Below are 21782 nucleotides of genomic sequence, written 5' to 3'. Positions count from 1 at the left end.
AATCACATTTGTTTTACTAATCTGTTAAAGTAGCTTGGTTTGATGCTACTTAGTCAATAAATAGCTATAAAATTTACTTCCTCCTTAGTCACACGCAGGTTTTTTTTTTTTTCCTTTTGGTGTAATCTCAACAAGCAGGATTTCAATACCTGACAGATAACATTTACAACTTGTGAGACAGCTGAGTGACCTAGGCATCGGCTTTCAGTGTGATTTGGTGTAAAGTGTGACAAAGACCAGCAGGCAAAAGAAAGCCCTCACCTGACATCCAGTGCCTCTCTTCTGTGCTTTATTGTGTGAGAAAAGGTATGGGAAAAGGTGAAAAGGTTGGTGATTTGTTTTAACTTAGCTCACTATGTTTTTTTTTTGTTTTGTTTACAAAAGTGCAGCCTGGGTAAGGAGCAGCACTTGGACATACCATACAGTCTGTACACTCCAGCACTGTCCAGCCGACACTGAGACAGGTCACTCACACTGCGAGACCTCAGAGGAGCAGGACGCGGGTGAACATGTTTGGGCCTAGGTAATGTTGATGAGGAGCTTTCTACTGTTACAAAGGAGAACAAGCCTCATTCTTTGGCTACAACCTTACAAAAAAAATTCAACTCTACACCCCGTATAGATAATTAACCACTTTTATCCCTATGTGCATTAATTTCTGTATCACCAAGATATTAATTCTAAATATTTCCCACCAAACCATGCTATAAAGCCATTATATTTAAAAGGTGAGAAGAAGTTCCTGAGGAGGAATAGGCCATTTTAATGGGAGGTGTAAGCTCCTTTAACAGCACACCATCTAGTTAGTGTCTATGTCTTTGACTTCACTAGGACACAGTACCAGCCCAAACATAAAACACTGTACATTATGAACAGCTGTGCTCCTACCTACTTGTTGAGGTGACATGGCAGAGGGCCAGTGAGTCACCTCCTTCTTTTCCACTCAGTTCTTGCTTTCTTAGATGATCCTTCCCTTTGGGGCTATAAAAACCTTCCATAGTCTTATCTGTGTAACACCATTGATATATTTGATTTTCTTGAGTCCTTACACAATCATACCAGCTTAGCAGCTGGGTTTTTGTTCTGTCTTAAATAGGCTGGAGGGCACAGGATCATTTTTCTTGATTTACAGCCCAATCCTAACCAATTAGTGCACTAGCGGAACATGTGTTCCATAGTGCATGCTGTTGCCAAAACTCTGTAAAGCATTTTGCAACAGTGCTACTAGCCAGTGCACCAGCAGGAAGACCAGAGCCTTCCTGCACGTGCTGGCGGAGAGAAGGATGCTCACCAGACCAGGTAAGGATAGGGAAGGGGTGGAATGGGGAGGGGGAAGGGTGTACGGCAATGGGTGGGGTGGGGTGGGATGGGCAGCAATAGGCTTGGGAGGGGGTAGGGACAACAGTGCCAGTCAGGTCCAATCCGCCTGCATGGATCAACTTGGACTGGCACCAGTGATATAGCTGGCGCAGGTCCCAGTTGACCCATAGCAGCTGCTAAGGCTTAACCTGGAGCAAGGGGAGAGCTGTCCCCTTACCTTAAAGAGACATCCTGCAGGCAAATTTCCCCATGGGATGCAGAGATGCTGGTGCCAGCACTGCTATATTGCCACATGGGTATTTAGAGCCCAATCCTGAGCTCAGCGCTCCGGCTTGCCACCAGACAGTTGCTCTGTTGCAAATGGGCCATAAGGCATGTCTGCGAGGTTTACCTGCAGGCCAGTGCCCATGCTAGCCCAGCACTGGTTGGCACTGGGCTAGCGCTGGGTGGGCGCCCGTCCTCTGCTGCCCAGCGGTCTCATGGACCGCTGAGCCATGGCATGGTAAGGGAGCGGGGAGGGGGCGGGGAGGAGGCGTTCTGGGGAGGGGGGAGGCAGGCAGAGGTTGGAGAGAGGGCGGGGAGGAGGCATGACAGGGAGGCGAGAGACGGAGAAAGGGCAGGCAGGAGGCATACCGGGTGGAGGGAGGTGGGTCCCGTGGAGCTCTGCTCCCCCGGCTCCAAGGTGTTTGTGTGTGTGGCTCGGCGCCCTACATGAACGCCTTTACCTTACGGTAAAGTGAGTAGCCCATTGCGGGGCAGCTTCCCTTACCTGGGAGAAGGGGCAAAAGTCCCCTTCTTCCAAGGTGCTGCCCGCGGCAGGCTGAGACATGCAGGATGCGGTGGGAGCCGTTCTCAGTGCCACTGCAGTCGCGCACTCTGGGCAGCTCAGGATTGGGCTGCCCATTAGAATTGTGCTGCCTATGAAGGTAATCATGACACAATGTGAAAACCCCTGTATTAAAAGATTCAGGCTGCAATCCTATACTCACATCTGGGAGTCTCATTGAACTCACTGGGCCTTACTTCTAAGTAGACATGTATAGGATTGCATAATCAGTTTGAAACATTTTTGCTAGACTTTGTGATATAGCACAATCCTATGCGTGTCTACTCAGAAAAAAATTCCATTGTGTTCAATGGAGTTTAGTCCCAGGGAAGTGTGTAAAGGATTGTTGCCTTAGAAACTTTATGACCACCGGCTGAACCCCAGTCACCTTATTTTCATATTTAATAGGAAAAAAATAGAATGCACTTTTCATTGTCATATGTTTACAATGTTGTTATCAAAGGAAAAGGAAATTTAAAGGACTTGTTTTCATTTCCAATATGGTGCACTGACATGATACTGTACCTCGAAAACCTTGGGCCGGCATAGGCTTTGTTCCAAGTTCTGTGTTGGGCATGGTACGCTGTTGTAGCTTCCTTTTGGCTTCCAAAACAGGATTTTCAAATTGTGTCCTTCTATTTATGTGGCTGAAAAAAGAAATCAACTATCAATCAAAGTTGATCCTTGTCAAAGTTGGTATTTAATAATGTCTATTGAATAATATCTATTAAATAATGTATCTCTATCATGCAAGTAAATTCTGCATTTGACTATGTTGATCTGCCACTCTTTTTGATGGGGCTTGCAGATGGGACGTACTGCTAGGTGTTGTTTTTGTTGTTCTTTGCAACCATGAAGGGTAGAAAAGTGTTTTCTGTTAAAAGAAAAGCGCAACCTTGGAATATCAGGTTTGCATTCAACAACAGACTCTACGGGCGCAATCCTATCCTGTGCTGGAATAGGCAAGCCAAGAGGCTTGCACTATATCCAGCAAAGGATAGGGGCCAAAAGCGGCTCAGCAAGAGGCAAGGGGAAACATTTCCCCTTACCTCCGGATAAGGACTGCTAGCCCCTATGGGTCTCCTTAGACTTGCGCCACCTCTTGAAGTGTCAAAAGTCTGAGGAGAGTGGAGCGGCTTGGAGTTGCTCCATTCTCCCCGGGAACGGGGGTTGGGATCCGGCATAACTGCCGCATCCCAGCCCTGCCTCCCATTCCCCAACCGCCCCCAGGGCCGCTCACCCCCTTCCCCATAACTGCCTTCCCCTGCTCAGGAACGCCTCTCTCCCGCCTCCTCCCCCCACCTACCTCAGAGCCTTGCATTGGTGCAGCCAGGCTGACGCAAGGCGCTTGGAGGAAGTCAGCCTGATGGCATGTTTGCGACCCTCCTGGGCCTGTGCAAGAGACTTGCACCAGCCCAAGTCAATTGCTCCCTACATTTGTGAATGTGGAGAACAAAATTATTGTAAGGTGATCATTTTAATAGGTCATCCTTGTGCACTGCTCCTCATAGCTACGACACAAACATTTCTGTCCGTTACAGCCCTGGTTCTCAGTGAGACTTCATAGGGCGCAATCCTATCCTGTGCTGGAAGAGACAACCTAGGAGGCTTGCACTGTATCCAGCGCAGGATAGTGGCCAGAAGCAGTTCAGCCAGAGGTAAGGGGAAACATTTCTCTTACTTCTGGGTAAGGGCTGCTAGCCCCATAGGCCTTCTTGGACCTCCTGAGGTGGCACAAGTCCAAGGAGAGCAGAGTGCCTTGAAGCCACTCTGTTCTCCCCAGGAACAGGGGTTGGGATCCAGCATAACTACTGGATCCCAGCCCCGCCTCCCGCTGCCCGCTCGTCCACCCCTGGGGCCACCCACCGCCTGCCCTTCCCCTGCCAAGGAACGTCTCCCTCCTGCCTCCTCCCCGCCTCCGCCACACCTACTGAGACAGGCCGACGCAAGACTTGGTAGGGAAGCTGTCACAGAGGCTGGATTCAGCCTCTGTGTGTTGGTGCATCTGGATGTGCCGACGCAGCTTCCTCATAAGGAAGTCTCCCGGGCCAGTGCAAGGGACTTGTGTCAGCCTAAGGCGCAGTTTGGATTGCGCCTACAGTCTTTCAGCTACATCTGTTTTGTGATGATGGCATGCCTGTTTACATGCTACAGTACAGTGCTACAGAACTCAGTTCAGCTTTTGGCACACTGTTGCAGAAACATGATAACCTATGCTTGCAGTGACCCCAAACCCAAAGCAGATTGCTTCCAGTGTACGGCAATGACTTGTGTCTCATTGCGAAACTGGCTGGCTGAAAATCAGTCTAGGATGACTGCAAACCATGATGGTCACAGGTCAAAAGGGTTGTACGAATTGGCTCACAGAAAGATAAAGATGCCTGCAGATGCAGAGGGCAGCACATTTTTCTAGTGTCTAAATTTGCTGTGTAAAGGCTTGCAATCTAACTTTTTATGATTAATCCATTTTTATGACTTAATTAAGATACTATATTATAATGTGATATTGTCTCCTTAAAAACGAAGTCATCTGTTAAACACCAGTAATAAAGGAAAGTGTAACACTGTCACTTTTTATAATGAAAAATGAGAAGCAATTTTCACTTCAAACCTATTGAGCTTAGACAGCAGATTAAAACACAGATCTTTATGCTGACTATAAAAGTCTTTATGAACATGGTACTGCTGTACTTTTAATACCATTGGGGTTTCAACAAATTATTGCAGCTCTTGATTAGAAACCCCCTTCTTTTTTCTTTTTCATTCTTTTTCTTTTTTAAATAAAATGTACTATGTCCAATGTGTACTATGTAGTAGTAGCTTTCTACTATTGAGTTTCATGCTGCCTCATAACAACATCTCACTGGCTCTTTGAACAATCAGTCTCATTGGTCCATTTTGAATTAAGGAAATGTACTTTTCAGTTACATAAAACAGTTGCATTTTTGTTTTCTGGTTTTTTGACCATAATTTTTGATAGAATAGAGATATTTTACTCGGGTTTTTTTCCATTGCAGTCAGCTGTAAATTACATATCGAATGGTATATAACATGATGGCATTATTCCTACAAACTGCGATTTTAGCCACTAGTGTTGTCATCCCCCCCAGTGCATTTCACCTGGTGCAAGCCACACACCCTGCCCCTCCAAGGCACTGAATTGCAACACCCTTTTGGAACTTCAAAATAGTCACTTTCTTGCTATCATCATGCAGCCAAATCTTTTTGGCTATGTGATGTCACAAAGGACAAATGAAGCTAATATGGAGTAAGGGTAATGCAGAGGTCAGAGGAAATTTTTGCATGATAAAATTCAACTGGGGAATATTTGGGACATTTTTTTTTATTAACACAGGTGCACAGCTTCTTTCACAACTCTACATTGTGTAATGAGTTTTCATTTTATAAAATCAGCTTCACAATTTTGTGCATGAAATATGTAGTTAGCCCCAGTGCCAGAAGCAATTAAACAACTCATAAGCACTTATGCCAAAATAATTTTGATTGCAGTACAGAAAGCTGCTAATAGAAATGAAACCGATCTTAACAAGTCTGATACAATGACAACAACACCCCCCCCCTGCTCCTGCCCCCACGACAACTTAAAGGCTTCCCAACTCCCTCGGAGGAATTGGGGAAACCCTGACCTACACAATGAGCTTTTAGCAGCTTCAGTGTGGTCTGATATTGTTCTGTGTGGTATCTCTTATTTGCAAAGAGTCAGAACATGCCTGTAGGATCATTGACTATTTGCAAGAGAGAGAGAGAGAGAGAGAAATGATTTAGAGCTCAATCCTGAGCTTGGCGCGCCGGCTTACTGCCAGTGCACACTGTTGCAAACGTGCCATAAGGCACATTTGCGGGCCGTAGCACTGGACAAGTGCCGGTGGTAGCCAAGCTAGCCAGACGGGCACCTGAGCTCCGCTGCTTGGTGGTTTTGCAGACAGCTGAACAGTGTAGAGGTAAGTGGAAGCAGGGAGGCAGTGTTCTGGGGAGGGGGGAGGCAGGGAGAGGGCAGGGAGGAGGTGTGAGAGAGGAGGGAGCAGAGAGGGAAGGAGTGGGGCTGGTGGAGCTAAGCTCCACCAGATCCAAAGACTCCGTGTTGGGCTGGTTGGTGGTGAATCGAATAGTCCTATTGCGGGGCTACTCCAGGAAAGGGTACAAAAGTCCCCTTCTCCCAAGGAGCCTCTAGCGGCTGCCTGGGGTGTGCAGGATAAGGCGACAGCCAATTTTTGGCACCGCTGCAGCCCTGCATCCCGAGCAGCTCAGGATTGGGCTGTTAATGATTTCTGGATTTGAAGATTAGAAATAAGAGGGATTGTTGGAGATATAGCTTTTGTAAGGGTGGAAATTTAGATCATTAATATAAATGTAAAAAATAATTGGAATTTTTTGGTTTTGCTCTTGCTACACTCTTTTATTTTTGCTACATTCTTTTATTTTTATTTTCTATTTTTTATTTTATGTATTTTTTATGTATTTTATTTTATATCGTTGTTTGTTTATTGTTTTTCTTTTACTATTACTATAAAGAAAATAAATATATGAGAAAAAAGAACATGCCTGTCTTGGAGGTTGACTCATATTTCTAAATATGGCAAACTGAGACTGAGAAAAAGGGATTTGTCCAAGGCCTCTGTGATGCAATGAGTGGTTGTTATCCTACTGGACTGTCATGCCACTAACAGTACAAGCCTACATATTATATTACACTTCACTTCAACAAAGTTCACAAAGTAGTTTAGAGACAAAATCAAATAACTACTGAGAAGTAAGCCCCTCGAGTTCAATGGGATTGAGTTCCAGGAAAATGTGCATCAGATTACAATGTTAGCTGGATGATCAGCTGACTTGCAGGGCCTTCACATCTATCAGACATCACCGTTGGTCATATAGACCAGGGGTGACCAAACCCCAGCCCAGAGGCCACTTACGGCCCTTGGGGACTCCCAATCCGGCCCACGGAGAGCCCCCAGTCTTCAATGTGCCTCTGGCCCTCCGGAGACTTGCTGGAGCCCATTCTGGTCCAACGCAACTGCTCTCAGCATGAGGGTGACTGTTTGACCTCTCACGTGAGCTGTGGGACAAGGGCTCCCTGCACTGCTTGCTGTTTCACATCTGTGATGCAGCAGCAGCAGTGAAGGGAAGGCCAGCCTTTGTTTGCGCAAGGCCTTTTATAGGTCTTGAGCTATTGCAAGACCTTCATTCATTCATATAAGTTTCATCTCTAATATATTCATTTATGTAAAATTATGTAAATTTATTCAAATTTGAAATGTAAATTAATTCATTTTTTCCCTGGCCCCCAACACAGTGTCAGGGAGATGATGTGGCCCTCCTGCCAAAAAGTTTGGACACCCCTGACCTAGACTAACTATCATACCAAAGGATCATGTGGGTAAGCGAAGAGAGGTCAGGGGGGCAATTGCCCCAGGCTGTATGCTGCCAGGGGGTGCCATGCAACTCCAAATGCCTACTACAAAGACTTTAAATAGGGACTTTGGGTTTTTGTGAAAACTAGAAGTCCCTGTTTAAAGGCTCCAGGAGCTCTTCAGACAGACAGACAGACAGACAGACAGACAGACAGACAGACAGACCTCCACAAGGAATGAACTGTACCTGGCAAGAAACAAGACACAAATGAAAAATGAAAACAAGAATACAAAATGTATAAGAGCTGCAGGGTAAGGCCAAATGACATGGAAATACATGCTGAAAGTGACCTTTAGGGAGGAAAGTCAGGGGAAGGTGGAACGGGACAGCAATGAGGGCTGGGGATGGGTAGATTGTTCCGTTACCCAGAGGAGACCTCCACAACTGCCCCCTCCACAGGATGCAGGGGTAGTAATTTTGGTGCCATGGCATTGGCAGAGAGGAGAAGGAATAGGATTGGGCTCTTATTGAGTGTATAAAGTGCAATCAGTGGATGATCAGCTTGTATTTCTTCTATTTCATTACTTGCACTTTTGAAAAAGAATCATATTGATGTAACAGAATCAGTGCTACTTATTTATAGAAACAATTTATCCTTATTACTTATTTGCACATGGAGCATGATTGATGCTACTTACACATAAAGCCTTGTGGAAACATGGATTATATTATGAAAATATTAGAAGTGACATTTTCCATTGCAAATGCCACATGAATGAATATATAACAATTTTATGTCATGTGCAATTAAAGCTCTGCCACTTGTCATCAGGTAAAACCATTTGGAAAGCGCAAGATACAGTAAAAATTATCTTTAATTCTCCATCTTTATTGGCAATTATCTTTATTGGATTATGAACAGTTCTGAAGTTTTAGTTCACCAGCTGAAGTTAAAAATCTGACTTATTTAGTTACTGTTTTCAAGGCAGTCTCCATGACCTCATGTACAGGATGATTTTGCCTAAAGAAATGAGTGAAGAGGACTAGACCCAGGACTACATTTCAGCCCAATCCCATCCTCCCTACAGGCTACTGGTGTATCCAGCAGGGGTAGGGAGGCTGCTAGAGGTCTACTTGGGGGAAGAAGACTTTCATTCCCTTATGCCAAATACAGCCCTGATCCCTGCAAAATGGGGCTTCTTGAGTCTGCACCAGTTATTATGCTGACACAGACTTGAGAAGTCCCTGGTCAGGCTTTGCAGCCTGACACAGGGATAAGATCTGGCAGAAGAGGCCTCCATCAGTCCCACCCTGCTCCCTGGCTAGTCCTTTCCCCGTTCTGCCCTCTCCTGCCGCCGCCTGGATTGGGTTCTTTGTAGACTTAGTATGGGGACTAGGAACATGACTAGGTTTATGGTTGATTGGGGTGTTTGAAAATGGTGTTATTTACTTACTCAGAAGTAAGTCCATTGTTTTTAGTAAGACCTAGGCTATAATCCGATCTTACTCACCAGAAACAAACACCTCTGTTGATAGGTCAGGGTTGCATACACCACAATTTATTACATCCCATTATTGGTAAAACTTTCTCATTTCCTCATTTGTGATTACATGTCTCTATTGCTTTTTTAAAAAAAATGTTTGCGTACATGTTTCATATTAAATTACAGGAAAACAATTTGATCCAACTTTACACTTCCATCCAGAAAGTTCCATTATCTAACAAATACTTTCTTAAAAATGTATATGGTCTTCTGATTCTCTGTCCATAGATTTGACCATTTGAACTTATTTCCAACACTCCCAATAAACAGTCTTTTCAAAATAGGTCATATGTTTGTGATTATACTTTGATACTTTGCTGACTCAGAATTTTAGAAATCCCATCAGAATGCGTGTAACATAATGGCTATTAAAGTACCAGGAAAGAGGTTACATCAGCACAGAACTGGAATAAAATCTCTCAGCCCCTGCCCTTTGTCCAATAATTGCACATTAGGAATTTCTCCTCCTCTTCCTGCCCATCTTACCTGTGAATACTTTCTGTTGGGGTCAAACTACCCACAGTGCACAAAGCTGGCACAGAAACCATACTTTTCTGGGATCAGTGACAGAGTGATGTCTGTGTTCAGGCTATGAATAATATGTTGTGCTTCCACAAGATCATATGGTTTTAGCAGCACTAGTTTAAAAGCTCCCTGTGGTTAGTTTAAGGTACCCTTTAACGACTGGTAGTATAACATTTTCACACATGAATACATTCCGGATCTAAAATTTGAAAAAATGACACAGCATCTCTAGAAGATCCAATTGTTTGTAGTATATGCCTCTGTATACATTTCTTAGCACCAAATACTTAGTGCTAAGGGCTTCAGAAGGCCACTCACTAATGCAACAGTTGCCTTGAGAAGTAGCAATATTATTATTATTATTATTATTATTATTATTATTATTATTATTATTAACAGTATTTATATACCGCTTTTCAACAAAAAGTTCCCAAAGCGGTTTACAGAGAAAATTAAATAACTAATGGCTCCCTGTCCAATAGGACTCACAATCTAAAAAGATGCAACACCAGCAGACAGCCACTAGAAAAGACACTGCTGGGGTGAGGTGGGCCAGTTACTCTCCCCCTACTAAATAAAAGAGGAGCACCCACTTGAAAAAGTGCCTCTTCAGGGTACCTCTGAGCTACTTTGGTCACATAGGAACATAAGCTGTAGTCTAGGCAGCTGAGTTTTAAAGGGTATTTGGGAGACCACAGTATTCTGCGTTTCAAGAATTCACAGATAGAATTCACAGATAGATCGTTATAATTAACCACATTTCTTATATTTCTTATATGCCGTGGGTCTTTGAAGTGGCATAGTTAGTATATTTGACACCCGAGACAGATCATTTTTAATGCCCATCATAAACAAATTTGTCTTCTTCTCTGCCCCCCTTCATTTCAACACACCGCTTGAAGAGACGCTCTAGAGCAGGGGTGCTCAATAGGTGGATCGCGATCTACCGGTAGATCGCGAGGCAAAATGAGTAGATTGCGGAGTGCCGACCCCCCCTTCAGGTGCGTCTGGGAGGAAACGCCGGGAATAAGGCCCATTGTACTCAATGGGGCTTACTCCCAGGTAAGTGTGGCTAGGATTGCAGCCTCACAGCCTAATCCTAGGCATGTCTACTCAGGAGTAAGTCCTGTTATACTCAGTGGGGCTCAAGGTACACCAACATACATTGTACTCATAAATGTTATATGTTATGATGGCGTGAACATTGTAAAAAAAAAACTCTGGTAGATCTCCGGGCCTTGCTGGGTTTCAAAGTAGCTCTCGAGCCAAAAAAGTGTGAGCACCCCTGCTCTAGAGAACCTGAATATGAGAATTTCATCAAACAGCAAGGAAACTAAGCGGCTAATGGTAAAAACATTGGTTAGTCAACAACTGCAGAGGTGACACTATGACCCTCTTCATTGTTAAAAAGAGAGATCTTATTTTCCAGTTAGCAATTCATTTAAAATGTATGTGCTCTGTGCTTTAAGACAAGTCCTTTTAGGTCATTCAACAACAATCAGATAAAACATTAAAATCAGCAGTAAAACATGTCAGCTAAAACAAGTGATTAAAAGATTTACAGAGCAGAACGTTTTTTTACTACAAATTTAAAATCAGAAAGAAAAGGGGCTGAAGGAATATCCACAAGAAGAGAATTCCAAAGATGAGGCACCAACACCAAAAAGCCCTGTTCCTGTGACAAACAAGAGTCAAAGATCAGGCCTCTTTAGGTTGATAGCAAAGCGGGGATAGGTCTATAAGCACAAAATGCAGGAGGGCATTCTGGAGGTGGGGAGGGGTTTTTCTGGGCAGGGGGAAGGTGGAATGGGGGCAGATCGGGCATGGGAGGGGTAGTGATGGCAGGGCATCCTATCCACATCCTATCCAGGCCTGCCAGTTAAATAGCTAACACAGATCCAAGTAGCCTCATTGAGCAGGCTGGGGTGATACACAGGATAAGGGAACAAATGTAAGGGCTGGGGTGCTACATACGGTAAGGGAACAAATGCCAGGTAGTCCTGCTGAGCCAGCATTGGATAGGATTGGGCTGTAGGTGGCCATAGGCAAGCCACTCCCTCTCAGTATTAGCTGCAGTACGGGGATAATCATACTGCCTGATCCTATGCATGTTTACTCAGAAGTGTCCCACTGAGCTCAATGGGATCAACTCCCAAGTATAGGAGTTGTACATATTTACAGCTTCAGAGTAAATATGTATTAAGCACTTTGCACACTCAGGAAACAAAATATGTCATTGTTAACTATTATTAAAGTAACTGTGGGGTACACATCTCCTCAACTGAAGCATTCCACAGGGGACATTAACAACAGTTTATGAAATATTAATAGTAAATTAATATTGGACGTGGAGACTTACTCAACATAATAAGTGCCATAAATGGGATCATCAATTTTCTCCCAGCCATATGGTAGCTCTGAAAAAGAAAGAGTAATGTCTCTCAGTAAATACAGCACAGGATGCCAAGACATCCGACAATAATGAAAAAGTACTGCTGTCAGGTGTAGCAGTTGCATAACAAAGTTAAATATAGTACTGCAAACCAATGCCAAATGTAAGAAATTTTCCATGGCAGTTACAAGTAGTTTTGGCATGAAAATACAGGGTAAAGACAGTCTAAGAATACAGTTAGAGTCTCTCTTACAGCATCAAGAGTTATCCCTGTTAGGAATAGTAGCATATCTTCTGTGACATCCTTGTCTAGGGGAAATAGGGGGGCAGTAGCATCACCAGGATTCGCATCACCTGGTGCGGGAGGTCTGCACATCACCCCATGCAGTGGGTGGGGCAACGCCCCAGGTGGTGGGTGTGGTTTTTTGGCTGTATCTTTTGATAGAACACAGATATTTCAATGTGGTTTGTTTCATTGCATTCTGCATGAAATTATGCATTGATTGATAAATAACATAATGGTATTATTCCTCCAAATTCTGATTTTAGTGATTTTGAAAACTTGTAGAGTCCCACACATACACGCTGTGTCAACTTACTAACAACCTATTGCAGCATTTCTCAAACCTTTAGCACTGGGACCCACTTTTTAGAATGACAATCTGTCCAGGACCCATTGGAAGTGATGTCATGGCCAGAAGTGACATCATCAAGCAAATTAAAATAAATAATTATAAATAATTAAATTAAAATAAAAGAAATAATTATATAAGGGGGAGCCAGTCCTGTTCCACCAAGTGAATCTACTGTGAAGTAAGTCCTATTGTGGTCAATAGGGCTTACTCTCAGTAAAGTGTGGGTAGGATTGCAGCCTGTGAGCCCAATCCTATGCATGTCTATTCTGAAGTAAGTCCCACAGTGGTCAATGGGGCTTACTCTCAAGAAAGTGTGGGTAGAATTGCAGCCTGTGAGCTCAAGCCTATGCATGTCTACCATAGTGGTCAATGGGGCTTACTCTGTAGTCTGCCTGCAATAACACCCCCCCAAAAGAATCAGTGAGATTTCCAGCCCTCCCCAGTGCCCAGTTTAAAGTTCTTCTATTTCAGGCAGATCAAGATAAAGACCCTCCTGGCTTTGCAACTGCAAAATAGAAAACTTTCCCCTTATCAGTTTCAGCCTCTGTCCTTCTTAGTGGGGGGGGGGGCTGCCTTCTGGAGCATTTGTTGTGCTCCAGTTCCATCGGATTGGGACCCTTTTGGTGACCATACATTCCCCTTTGCCTGGCCTGATCACAAGCCAAGGCATGTGGCTTGTAAACCAGGAATAAATGCAACCATGTGGCTGAGTTTGCTTTCCATACAGCTCAACAGACTGCAGGAGGGAGGGACTTCGTTCTCAGGTGTTTTGGGGGCTACATTCATTGGATCAGCACCATTCTGAAGTCCTTGGAGTCCTCTCTGCCTGCCCTTTCCCACCGACTAAGGTGAGTTCACCTATGTGCAAGTAAACGCAGCCATGTGGCTTTGTTTCCAGCTCAACTGACATAGCTGGGAGGGAGGCAGGGACCTCCTTCTCCCTTTTGTGTTTTTTGGGGCTACATTCTTTGGATCAGGACCATTCTGGTGTCCTTGGATTCCTCTCAGCCTGCCCTTTCCGAAGAACTATGCTAAGTATGCCTACTCGTGAGTAAATGTGTGATACAGCTCACTTTCACTTTCCATAGGGCTCCATGCATTTTTTCTTTCTGGTTTTTGGCCATAACTTTTGAAGGAAAGGAGCTATTTCAATTCTGTTCTTTGCATTGCACTCCACTGGACATTCCGCATCCAACAGTGTATGGCATGACAGGCTAGCTCCTGAAGCCGCAATGTTAGCGTGTCCTCCCCCAGGGCGCGTCACCTCCTGGCACGTCACCTGGTGCGGCCCGCACCCCCCACACACCCCCTAGCTTCACCAGTGATGGGGGGAGTCTTTCCCCCACGAAACACAATTTGCCATAGATGACAGAGATAAAGGAAGCCAGTTCTGTTGCTGCCACATAACACTGCAAAAATGTACATCACAGAGACTGCTACATCAGAAGTGTTTTCAATCCAGATTAAATGCAATGTTGTATGTTACTAAACAGGACAGCAGCAGCCTACGAGGACTACAACAACTAGGTAGCTGTTCACAGAGCATTTTGTCGACATTGTAAGGCAGTGTAGTAGCAAAACAGGAGAGGGCAGCCAGCAACGTAAACTACTGTTAGGTATGCCTGGGAAAGCAAAGGCTGTAGCCAGTTTGCTAGGTCAGAAGCATTCAGAAAAAAGAGAGGACCTAGTGATGTTGCAAGATTGTCAACCTATGAAAAACTGGGGGGAAAATTGGTGCTTGGGCGCAATGGTAAAGGAGCCAGGTCAGAAATGACACAAAAATGGTCTGAGACTAACATTTGCTGCTCTTTTGCCTGAAAAAAGCAAAAAAACTGGAGAAGTAGGATTATTTTCCAAAAAATAGCAATACTAGGCTGTAAATAAAAAGGGGGCCAAGAGGCTTTAAACTGACTAAAGTCTTATGCAAACAGCTTGGTGAGGGAGCAGGATCTTGCCTTCCACTCAGTCAGCCTTACATCCATATGTTGGAGGTAGCATTTAAATTGAACCAGTATGAGTAGAACTTAATGTGTTGGGCAGGAGGTCTGGTCTAGATCAGGGGTGCCCAAACCCCGGCCCTGGGGCCACTTGCGGCCCTTGAGGCCTCTCAATGCGGCCCTCAGGGAGCCTCCAGTCTCCAAAGAGCCTCTGGCCCTCAAGAGATTTGTTGGAGCCCACACTGGCCCAACGCAACTGCTCTCGGCGTGAGGGCAACTGTTTGACCTCTCGTGTGAGGGCTCCCTCCACTGCTTGCTGTTTCACATCTGTGATGCAGTAGCAGCAGCAAAGGAAAGGCCTGCCTTGCTTTGTGCAAGGCCTTTTATAGGCCTTGAGCTATTGCAAGACCTTCATTCATTTATATAAGTTCATCTTTAATATGTTCATTTATGTAAACTTATGTAAATTTATTCAAATTTTAAATGTAAATTAATTCTTTTTTTCCCCCCGGCCCCCGACACAGTGTCAGAGAGACGATGTGGCCCTCCTGCCAAAAACTTTGGACACCCCTGGTCTAGAGGGTAGAGCCTCCGTTAGCCTGAAGATAACATCAGAAGGTCACCCGTTCGAGGACACCCTTGAAGCTCCCTTGAAGCAGCTGACAAGCCGAGCTGAGTGATTTCACCTGCTCTTGGTGTGAGCAAGAAGCGTCTTGGCTGCCCTCCATATGAGAGATGGAGCTGCTTGTCAGCCTATGTGGGAGGCCAGAAGTGAGACCAAACCAGGAAGATCCATTCTGAAATGTTGTTGGTTGTTGAAAGAGAGAAGCTCTATGTTTGTAGTAATAATAATAATAATAATAATAATAATAATAATAATAATAATAATAATAATAATAATAATAATAATAAACTTTATTTATATCCCGCCCTTCTCCCTAAAAGGGACCCAGGGCGGCTAAAATCCCCTTGATTTTGAGGGCAGTTGAGGACCCCTTGAGGGCAGTTTGTAAAAATCCCCTTGAGGGATTCAGAAATGCCTGCCTATGTAAACCGCCTTGAATAAAGTCAGAGGAGTAATCCGATCACCAGAAAGGCGGTATATAAATAACTAGTTGTTGTTGTTGTTGTTGTTGTTGTTATTAATTATTATTATTGGTCCATTATCCACTGAATCTTGACTCATTATTTTGAGATTAACAGTGCAATCCTAATGTGCACTTGTGCCAGCGTGGTCAGACCTGCACTGGATCAAATGTATCATAAGGCTGGAACAGGTAAGATTGCACTGGGTAGTGTGGGGACTGGGAGAGGGTGGTGGAAAGGCATTTTGGAGGCAGGAGGAATTGTTTCTGAGCAGGGGAAAGGTGGAACAGGGGGAGGATTGGGCCTGGGAGGGGTGGGATTGGTGGTGCCCACCACATCCTAACCCGTTTTCCCAGCTGGGCAGCCCAACATGGAACTTCCTGGATTTGCGCCAACTATATAGCTGGCACGGATCTGAGAAACCCCATAGGGGCAGGTGGGGCTTTACCTGGAGTAAGGGAAAATATACCCCTTTACCCTGAGGAGACTTCCAGCTACCTCCTGAGTTGCACTTGATGCAGCGCAGGCCATGTGGCCCCACTGCGCCAGCGCCGTTTAGGATTGGGCTGCCTGGATTGTTTGATCAGGTCTATCAGCATTGGCTTTTACATTCAAAGATCCAGTTTAAATGTATTGTCTGTGTAGACTAGGTAATGGAACTGGACACTAGTTGTGAGGAAGATACACACATGAAATGGGGTGGTCTCACCAGTCAACCACATGCAGTCTTTAAACACTTTCAAGGTATGTGGAAATAGGGAGGAAATTTATATTCCTAGCCATTGAAAAACCTAACTTGAGCATGCTTAATCTCAAGGGACTTATTAATTACAAAGTTCATTTTGCTTCAAAAACACAAGAGCTAAATTTAAAAAAAAATTGGACAAAGAAGAAACACAACTATATGTGGATTTAAACCAGTGAACTTTGATTGTACTAAAAATGTTAGTGCTTGTGATAAGGTTATGTCCTACATATTATTTAATTTTGACAGTATTTTCATTGTTATCTTAAAAGTGGGATAACCATTTCAAACAAAATGAATGTATATGTATCTGTTTCCTGGTTAAATTCTGTAGCACAGGATACAAAAATGTTACATATAGATTACATTTCATCTATGAATGACTTTGCTCAACTTTAGTTAACCTTGATGACCATATCTCATTTCAAAACAGCAAAGAGAAGTTTCCATATACATGCTCTGAATTAATGCAACCAACATGGCAAAAGGTAGAGCTCGTCTATAATGTTGTCTTAGCCTACACTACTGTATTCTCGGTCTAATGCAGCATTTCTCAACATTTGCCCCTGCCATACCACTTTGTATTGTCCACTTATTGGAAGTATCATGGGAAGTTAACATCATCACCAGTTACTTCCAGGTTAGGAGGCCAGATGTGACACTACAAACAACAGAAAGAGGGTCAGAGCAGATGGGACGGCTTTTATGAACATGCAAAAAGTACACACTGGAGCTCTGCCTATGGAGCGAAGCTTTCTATCACTGTTTGTGGCGTCATGTTGCTGAGCTCATTGTGGGGTGGCAGATGTCCAGGGGTCATGCAAGTACCACCCGACACCATCTCAAGTACCACTGGTTGAGAAACACTGGTCTAATGGATAGAACAGAAGGGTCACATTTTGCAAATATTCTACTTGTGTAAAATGCATCCCTGTAGCTACTGCAACTGCTGGCAAGTCTTATATGCTGGGCTGAGGAATGCAGACATAACACTCCTTAACACATGTCAAATCTGGGAGGAAACTAGACTGCTACAGTACGTCTTTGGCTTGTGGATCTGCTTACCACGAAGGAGCTTATAGGAGCTCAGAGACACAGCTGCCAGACTACAGCTGCTGCAGAAGCAAGTTTTGGTATGCACAGGACACTTTCTTTTCTAGCTTGAGCCTAAATATGGTGATGCTAATTTTCTGCATTATTTTCTGTATTTAAAATTTTTTAGAGAGAGACTTAGTGTGTTTGGTTTTCCATATTACTGTATTTAGCTGCTGATGCCACATGAGTGGGTAGACCTAGGCTCCAAAGTCTTTCCCAGCTGTCTCCACCCTCCCCTCCAACCTGTTTCATCCCTCCCTGCCCCCATTCTCTCACCCGTCACCCCCCACTCTGTTTCACCCCTCCCCCTCTGCAAAGGGCCCAAAAGAAACTTTGTACCCCCTGATAACATTTGTCTCAGAGGCCCTGCATCTGCACCCTTGTACCTGGCATTCAGGTAGTGGCAATTGTATTCCATTGTCAGTACCTTCACACTTAATCCATAAAGGCTTATCACAGATGGTGATTTATAACTTAGTTTTTCACTGACTGAGTTTCAATAGCAATTTTTCATTGACTACTGTTACTGTTTTGCACCATCCATGTATTCTACTTTTGAAAAAAAATTAATGAATTAAAAATCTCCATGTTGTTTTGAGCCTCTGAGCAGTACTCATGTTTGCTATACTGCAGTTTGTCTCTTTTACATCAGAATGATAAAGGGCTTGATAATTGAAGCCAAAAGATGACAGAATCATGTTTGGGTCTCATAACAAGCATATAGGGTTTGATGATAAACATTCATATATGCCCGAGATTAAAAAAGAACAATGGGGTTATTGGTATTGTGATGTTCTTCTTCTAAATCAGTTGCATTCACCTGGTTTTGCCTTTAATACTTTGGTTTATTATGTTAACTGCTGAAGAGCAAGCATAAATGGGCACTAGGGAAAAATAAACTGTCAATGCTCTGTAACTTAATCTGGATCCCCATCCATGATTATAGTCCTTAAAAATAATTTAAATATATGTTTTGATGAATTTGAAATAAGCTGTTTTTCTTAGGCCCCTTAAGAAGGATTGTGTTTTCTATTATTGTGCTCAGGAAAAAAATTGGAATCCATTTATGATTTGGTATTAGTCTACTCCTCGATGTTTTTCTAGTGTAATGACGCATAATGGTATTTGTGAGTTAGCCAAACCATTGAGAGTTCAGATGGCAAATTCCATTTTCAAGTGTAAAAGCCTGTAAAAATTTAATGAGATGGGAGTATTATGAAGGACCCAATTTTTAAAGGCACGGGTAGAGCTGCTAACTTTATTATATCCATTCCAGTTGAAGGTTTTGGAAAAAAAAAAAATTAGTTCTACTATTCTGGATCATAAAAAGTCACATAAATTCCTCATAGGGACATGTGTTAATTTTATTTTTCCATCCACAATGCAAACTGCAAGCTATATTTAATTAAAATTCTATGTAAGCCCATAAAACAAAATTAGTAGAACTCAAACTCTGAGTTGCTAGCTGAAGGTCATAAGATAAGGTTTAAAGAGTTTAGTTTACTGCAGAGCTACTTTTTAGAGCAGTTGCCGGATACACTTTCTTTAAATTGGCTTGTGATGATTTTTCATATCACTAAATAATGGCACCATTTTGGTCTCTGCAACGAAACCCAAAGATTACAAAAAAGCAAGGTAGGCATTTTCCAAATTGGGAATGTAGACACTGCATTTTCTGTTATTTATTTGGTACACACTGTTTAGCATCAAGTAGCAGGAAAACTCTGCATGCTCCCACACATTCCCACCCCTTCATAGCTAGGGTAAACTAGAGTGGGGAAAGTTATCAGAAAAAAGTATTAAGCCAAGGTAAACAAGACTGATGTGAAATTGGCTCTCTAACTTGTTAGTTTTCTTGCAGGGAGCTTTCTCTCACTTTCAGTTCTTCAGCCAGTTTTTCTTCATTGTAAAATGAAGTACAGTAGTGTGAATTTTTGTATATTATCTTGTGGGCAATGCAGCAAACCTGACCTCAGCTTTTACCAAGACTGAGAGCCATTCACACCAATGAAAACTAACATTTTACAGCACTGCCTGTAAAGCACACATTATAGTCAATCCTCTGATTAACAGCATATGTGTGAGAATGAAGACATCATCTTGATTGATCTTCCATTGTGGACAATTCTCTAGTATCAAATCTCTGCTTAGCTCTAATAAGCGCTAAGCTGGACGATCCAGCTTCAAATCCCTGCCTACAGCCCAACCAGACATGCCATGGCTGAACACATCTGTGCTTGTTTCTCTGTGTTTTTTCAACACATTAGCAGCTGCGGGGGCAGAAAGCGCCACAATCAGGAGACTGCTCCATATGGAGCACTAGCAGCTTTCCTCCAGGGGCTTGCAGAAGTTTCAGGGAGGCCAATTTGAACTGTGTTATGAAGGGGGGAAAGGGGTTAAATGTGTCCTTTCTGAAGTAGTGATCCTGAACTCTTTCCCTCCTCCAGTTGCTATCTGAATGCATTGGGTTTGCCTTTGACAAGTTACTGTCTCTTGCCATAACTTTGCCCACAAGAGTTGTTGAAGATACAGGCTCAAATCCTAACCAAATTTCCAGCTCTGACATAGCTCTGCCAATGGGGCATGTGCTGCATCCTGCAGTTGGGGCAGTCACGAAGTCCTCCTCAAGGTAAGGGAATGTTTCTTCCCTTACCTTGGAGCTGCATTGCCCTTAGGTCAGTGCTGGAAAGTTGGTTAGGATTATGCCCACAGTTGGATAGCCTCATGCATTGCTATGATAAATCCCTTCCATTTTCCCCTCCTTCCCCCCCCCCCCCCCACACACACATTTTGCCTATTTTTCTGTATTTTGGATGGCTTTTAATTCCTAAGCAGCTTCTGTGCCATTCAGCTGCTGGGAAATTCTTTACAGGCAGCTTTTCCCCCTTTGTTTGGCAAATGCCATTGGCTAGGTGCATATTCCGCTCCTCTTCCTGTCTGAGTCCGTTAGGTCACTGCAGAGACTGGAATGTGCATGGGAAGAAACCTGTCTGTCTTGATCCAAAGGGTTCGATGGAGTGACCAGGTAGTTACCACTCATCCAGTCAAGTAATGTGATGATGTCATTACAACCAAGTGATAAAACTTTCAAGCCCACAAGAACTAGGGGTCGTTCTCTACCAGTTGCCTGAATGACCCGTTCATTGGGAGCTCAGAGAGGAGCACCCACTTACTCAATTGCGAGTGAAAAGGATGGAAGATTCCTTGCCATGTAAATAAATGTAGGGAACATCTAGCTAGGGAACATCTAGCTAGAACGCTATTTGCAATTTTTCCAGTATGGCTTACAATATCTGAACCTGAAATGCTCAGGTTCAGGAGCATCTCAGTTCTGGTGGGTTTGCATTCACCAAAAGGATGCAATAACCAAAAAATGCTCAGCATCTCACCTGCTGAGCATTAATGGTTATTGAATTCTTTTGGTAAAAACCCTTCTTTATCCTTTCCTTTCCATCTTAGATTTTTTTTCTGTTTATCTTTCTTTTCCCATTTTGGCTAATCCTTTTTGTGTAGACTTAATAAACTAGTTATATTTTGATACTTGGTCTGCTTGGTCCATGTTCACAGGTAATTAGTGGATAGTCATGTCTCTTTGCTCTGCAGATGCAACTGTGGGACTGCTTTTTAACAGGAACCCGAGGCTCAGTACTGGATTTTCCCAGATGGCTCCCTCTACCTGGTCTCTGCAGCCTGGGGGTGGGTGGGATATAAACACAGGCACAAGGTTTCCCCTCATTCAGCTACCAGTCTAATAAAGGGGAAAGCAGGAAGGGGTGTGGGCATGCTAACTACTCGGTACTACTCCCCTGGGGCAGCCTACTTCTCTTGGGAGTTTCCTTCCCTGACATTTGCACTCTGAGCTCGTTGGAGAAAAAGTAATATGGATAAAACAAATAAAAAAAGATAGGGCTTGTTGTCCAGAGAAGATCTCATGTCAACCCCATCCGCCATTGCTTTGTGTAGGATCCCCTCCATGCAGGACACTTTAATGTACCAAATAATCCACACATGCAAACCTATTTCTGCACAGCGTTCAAAACTGTGGGATAAAGGTGAAATACACTGAAGCGTTTTGTGCCTCAGAAATACCACATATGTGAAAAATAGCAACAGGCCCCTAAAGTACAGGCAAAAATTAAAATACTCAAGACAGTAGCCATAGTTCAGATGTAGAAATTTTTTGAACACATGGCTGTGAGATCCTGAAAGCCTGGCCTTTTGCTCATCATTTACTGCATATCCTTTTTTAAAAAACCATTTTATCACTGAGGAAGCAGAATCCAGTTAGCTACACGTCCAAGATA

The 21782-nt window shown here is 43.6% G+C and overlaps 1 protein-coding gene across 1 annotated transcript in view; it reads right to left on the bottom strand.

Annotated features, from left to right (window-relative positions):
- Positions 1 to 21782, bottom strand: part of MAGI2 (membrane associated guanylate kinase, WW and PDZ domain containing 2) — a 747493-nt gene that overhangs the window by 166693 nt on the left and 559018 nt on the right. Inside the window, exons 7-9 of the mRNA XM_066633432.1 lie at positions 11948 to 12005; positions 2672 to 2793; positions 419 to 547 (exon numbers count right to left, since the gene is read on the bottom strand). Of these exons, the coding sequence (XP_066489529.1) occupies positions 419 to 547; positions 2672 to 2793; positions 11948 to 12005 (309 nt within the window). The remainder of the gene's footprint in view (positions 1 to 418; positions 548 to 2671; positions 2794 to 11947; positions 12006 to 21782) is intronic.

This window comes from Tiliqua scincoides, chromosome 7 (genome assembly GCF_035046505.1).
Source record: "Tiliqua scincoides isolate rTilSci1 chromosome 7, rTilSci1.hap2, whole genome shotgun sequence".
NCBI classification, from domain to species: domain Eukaryota; kingdom Metazoa; phylum Chordata; class Lepidosauria; order Squamata; family Scincidae; genus Tiliqua; species Tiliqua scincoides.
The sequence above is the reverse complement of the archived record's forward strand: the minus strand, read 5'-3'. Positions and strand labels throughout refer to the sequence as shown.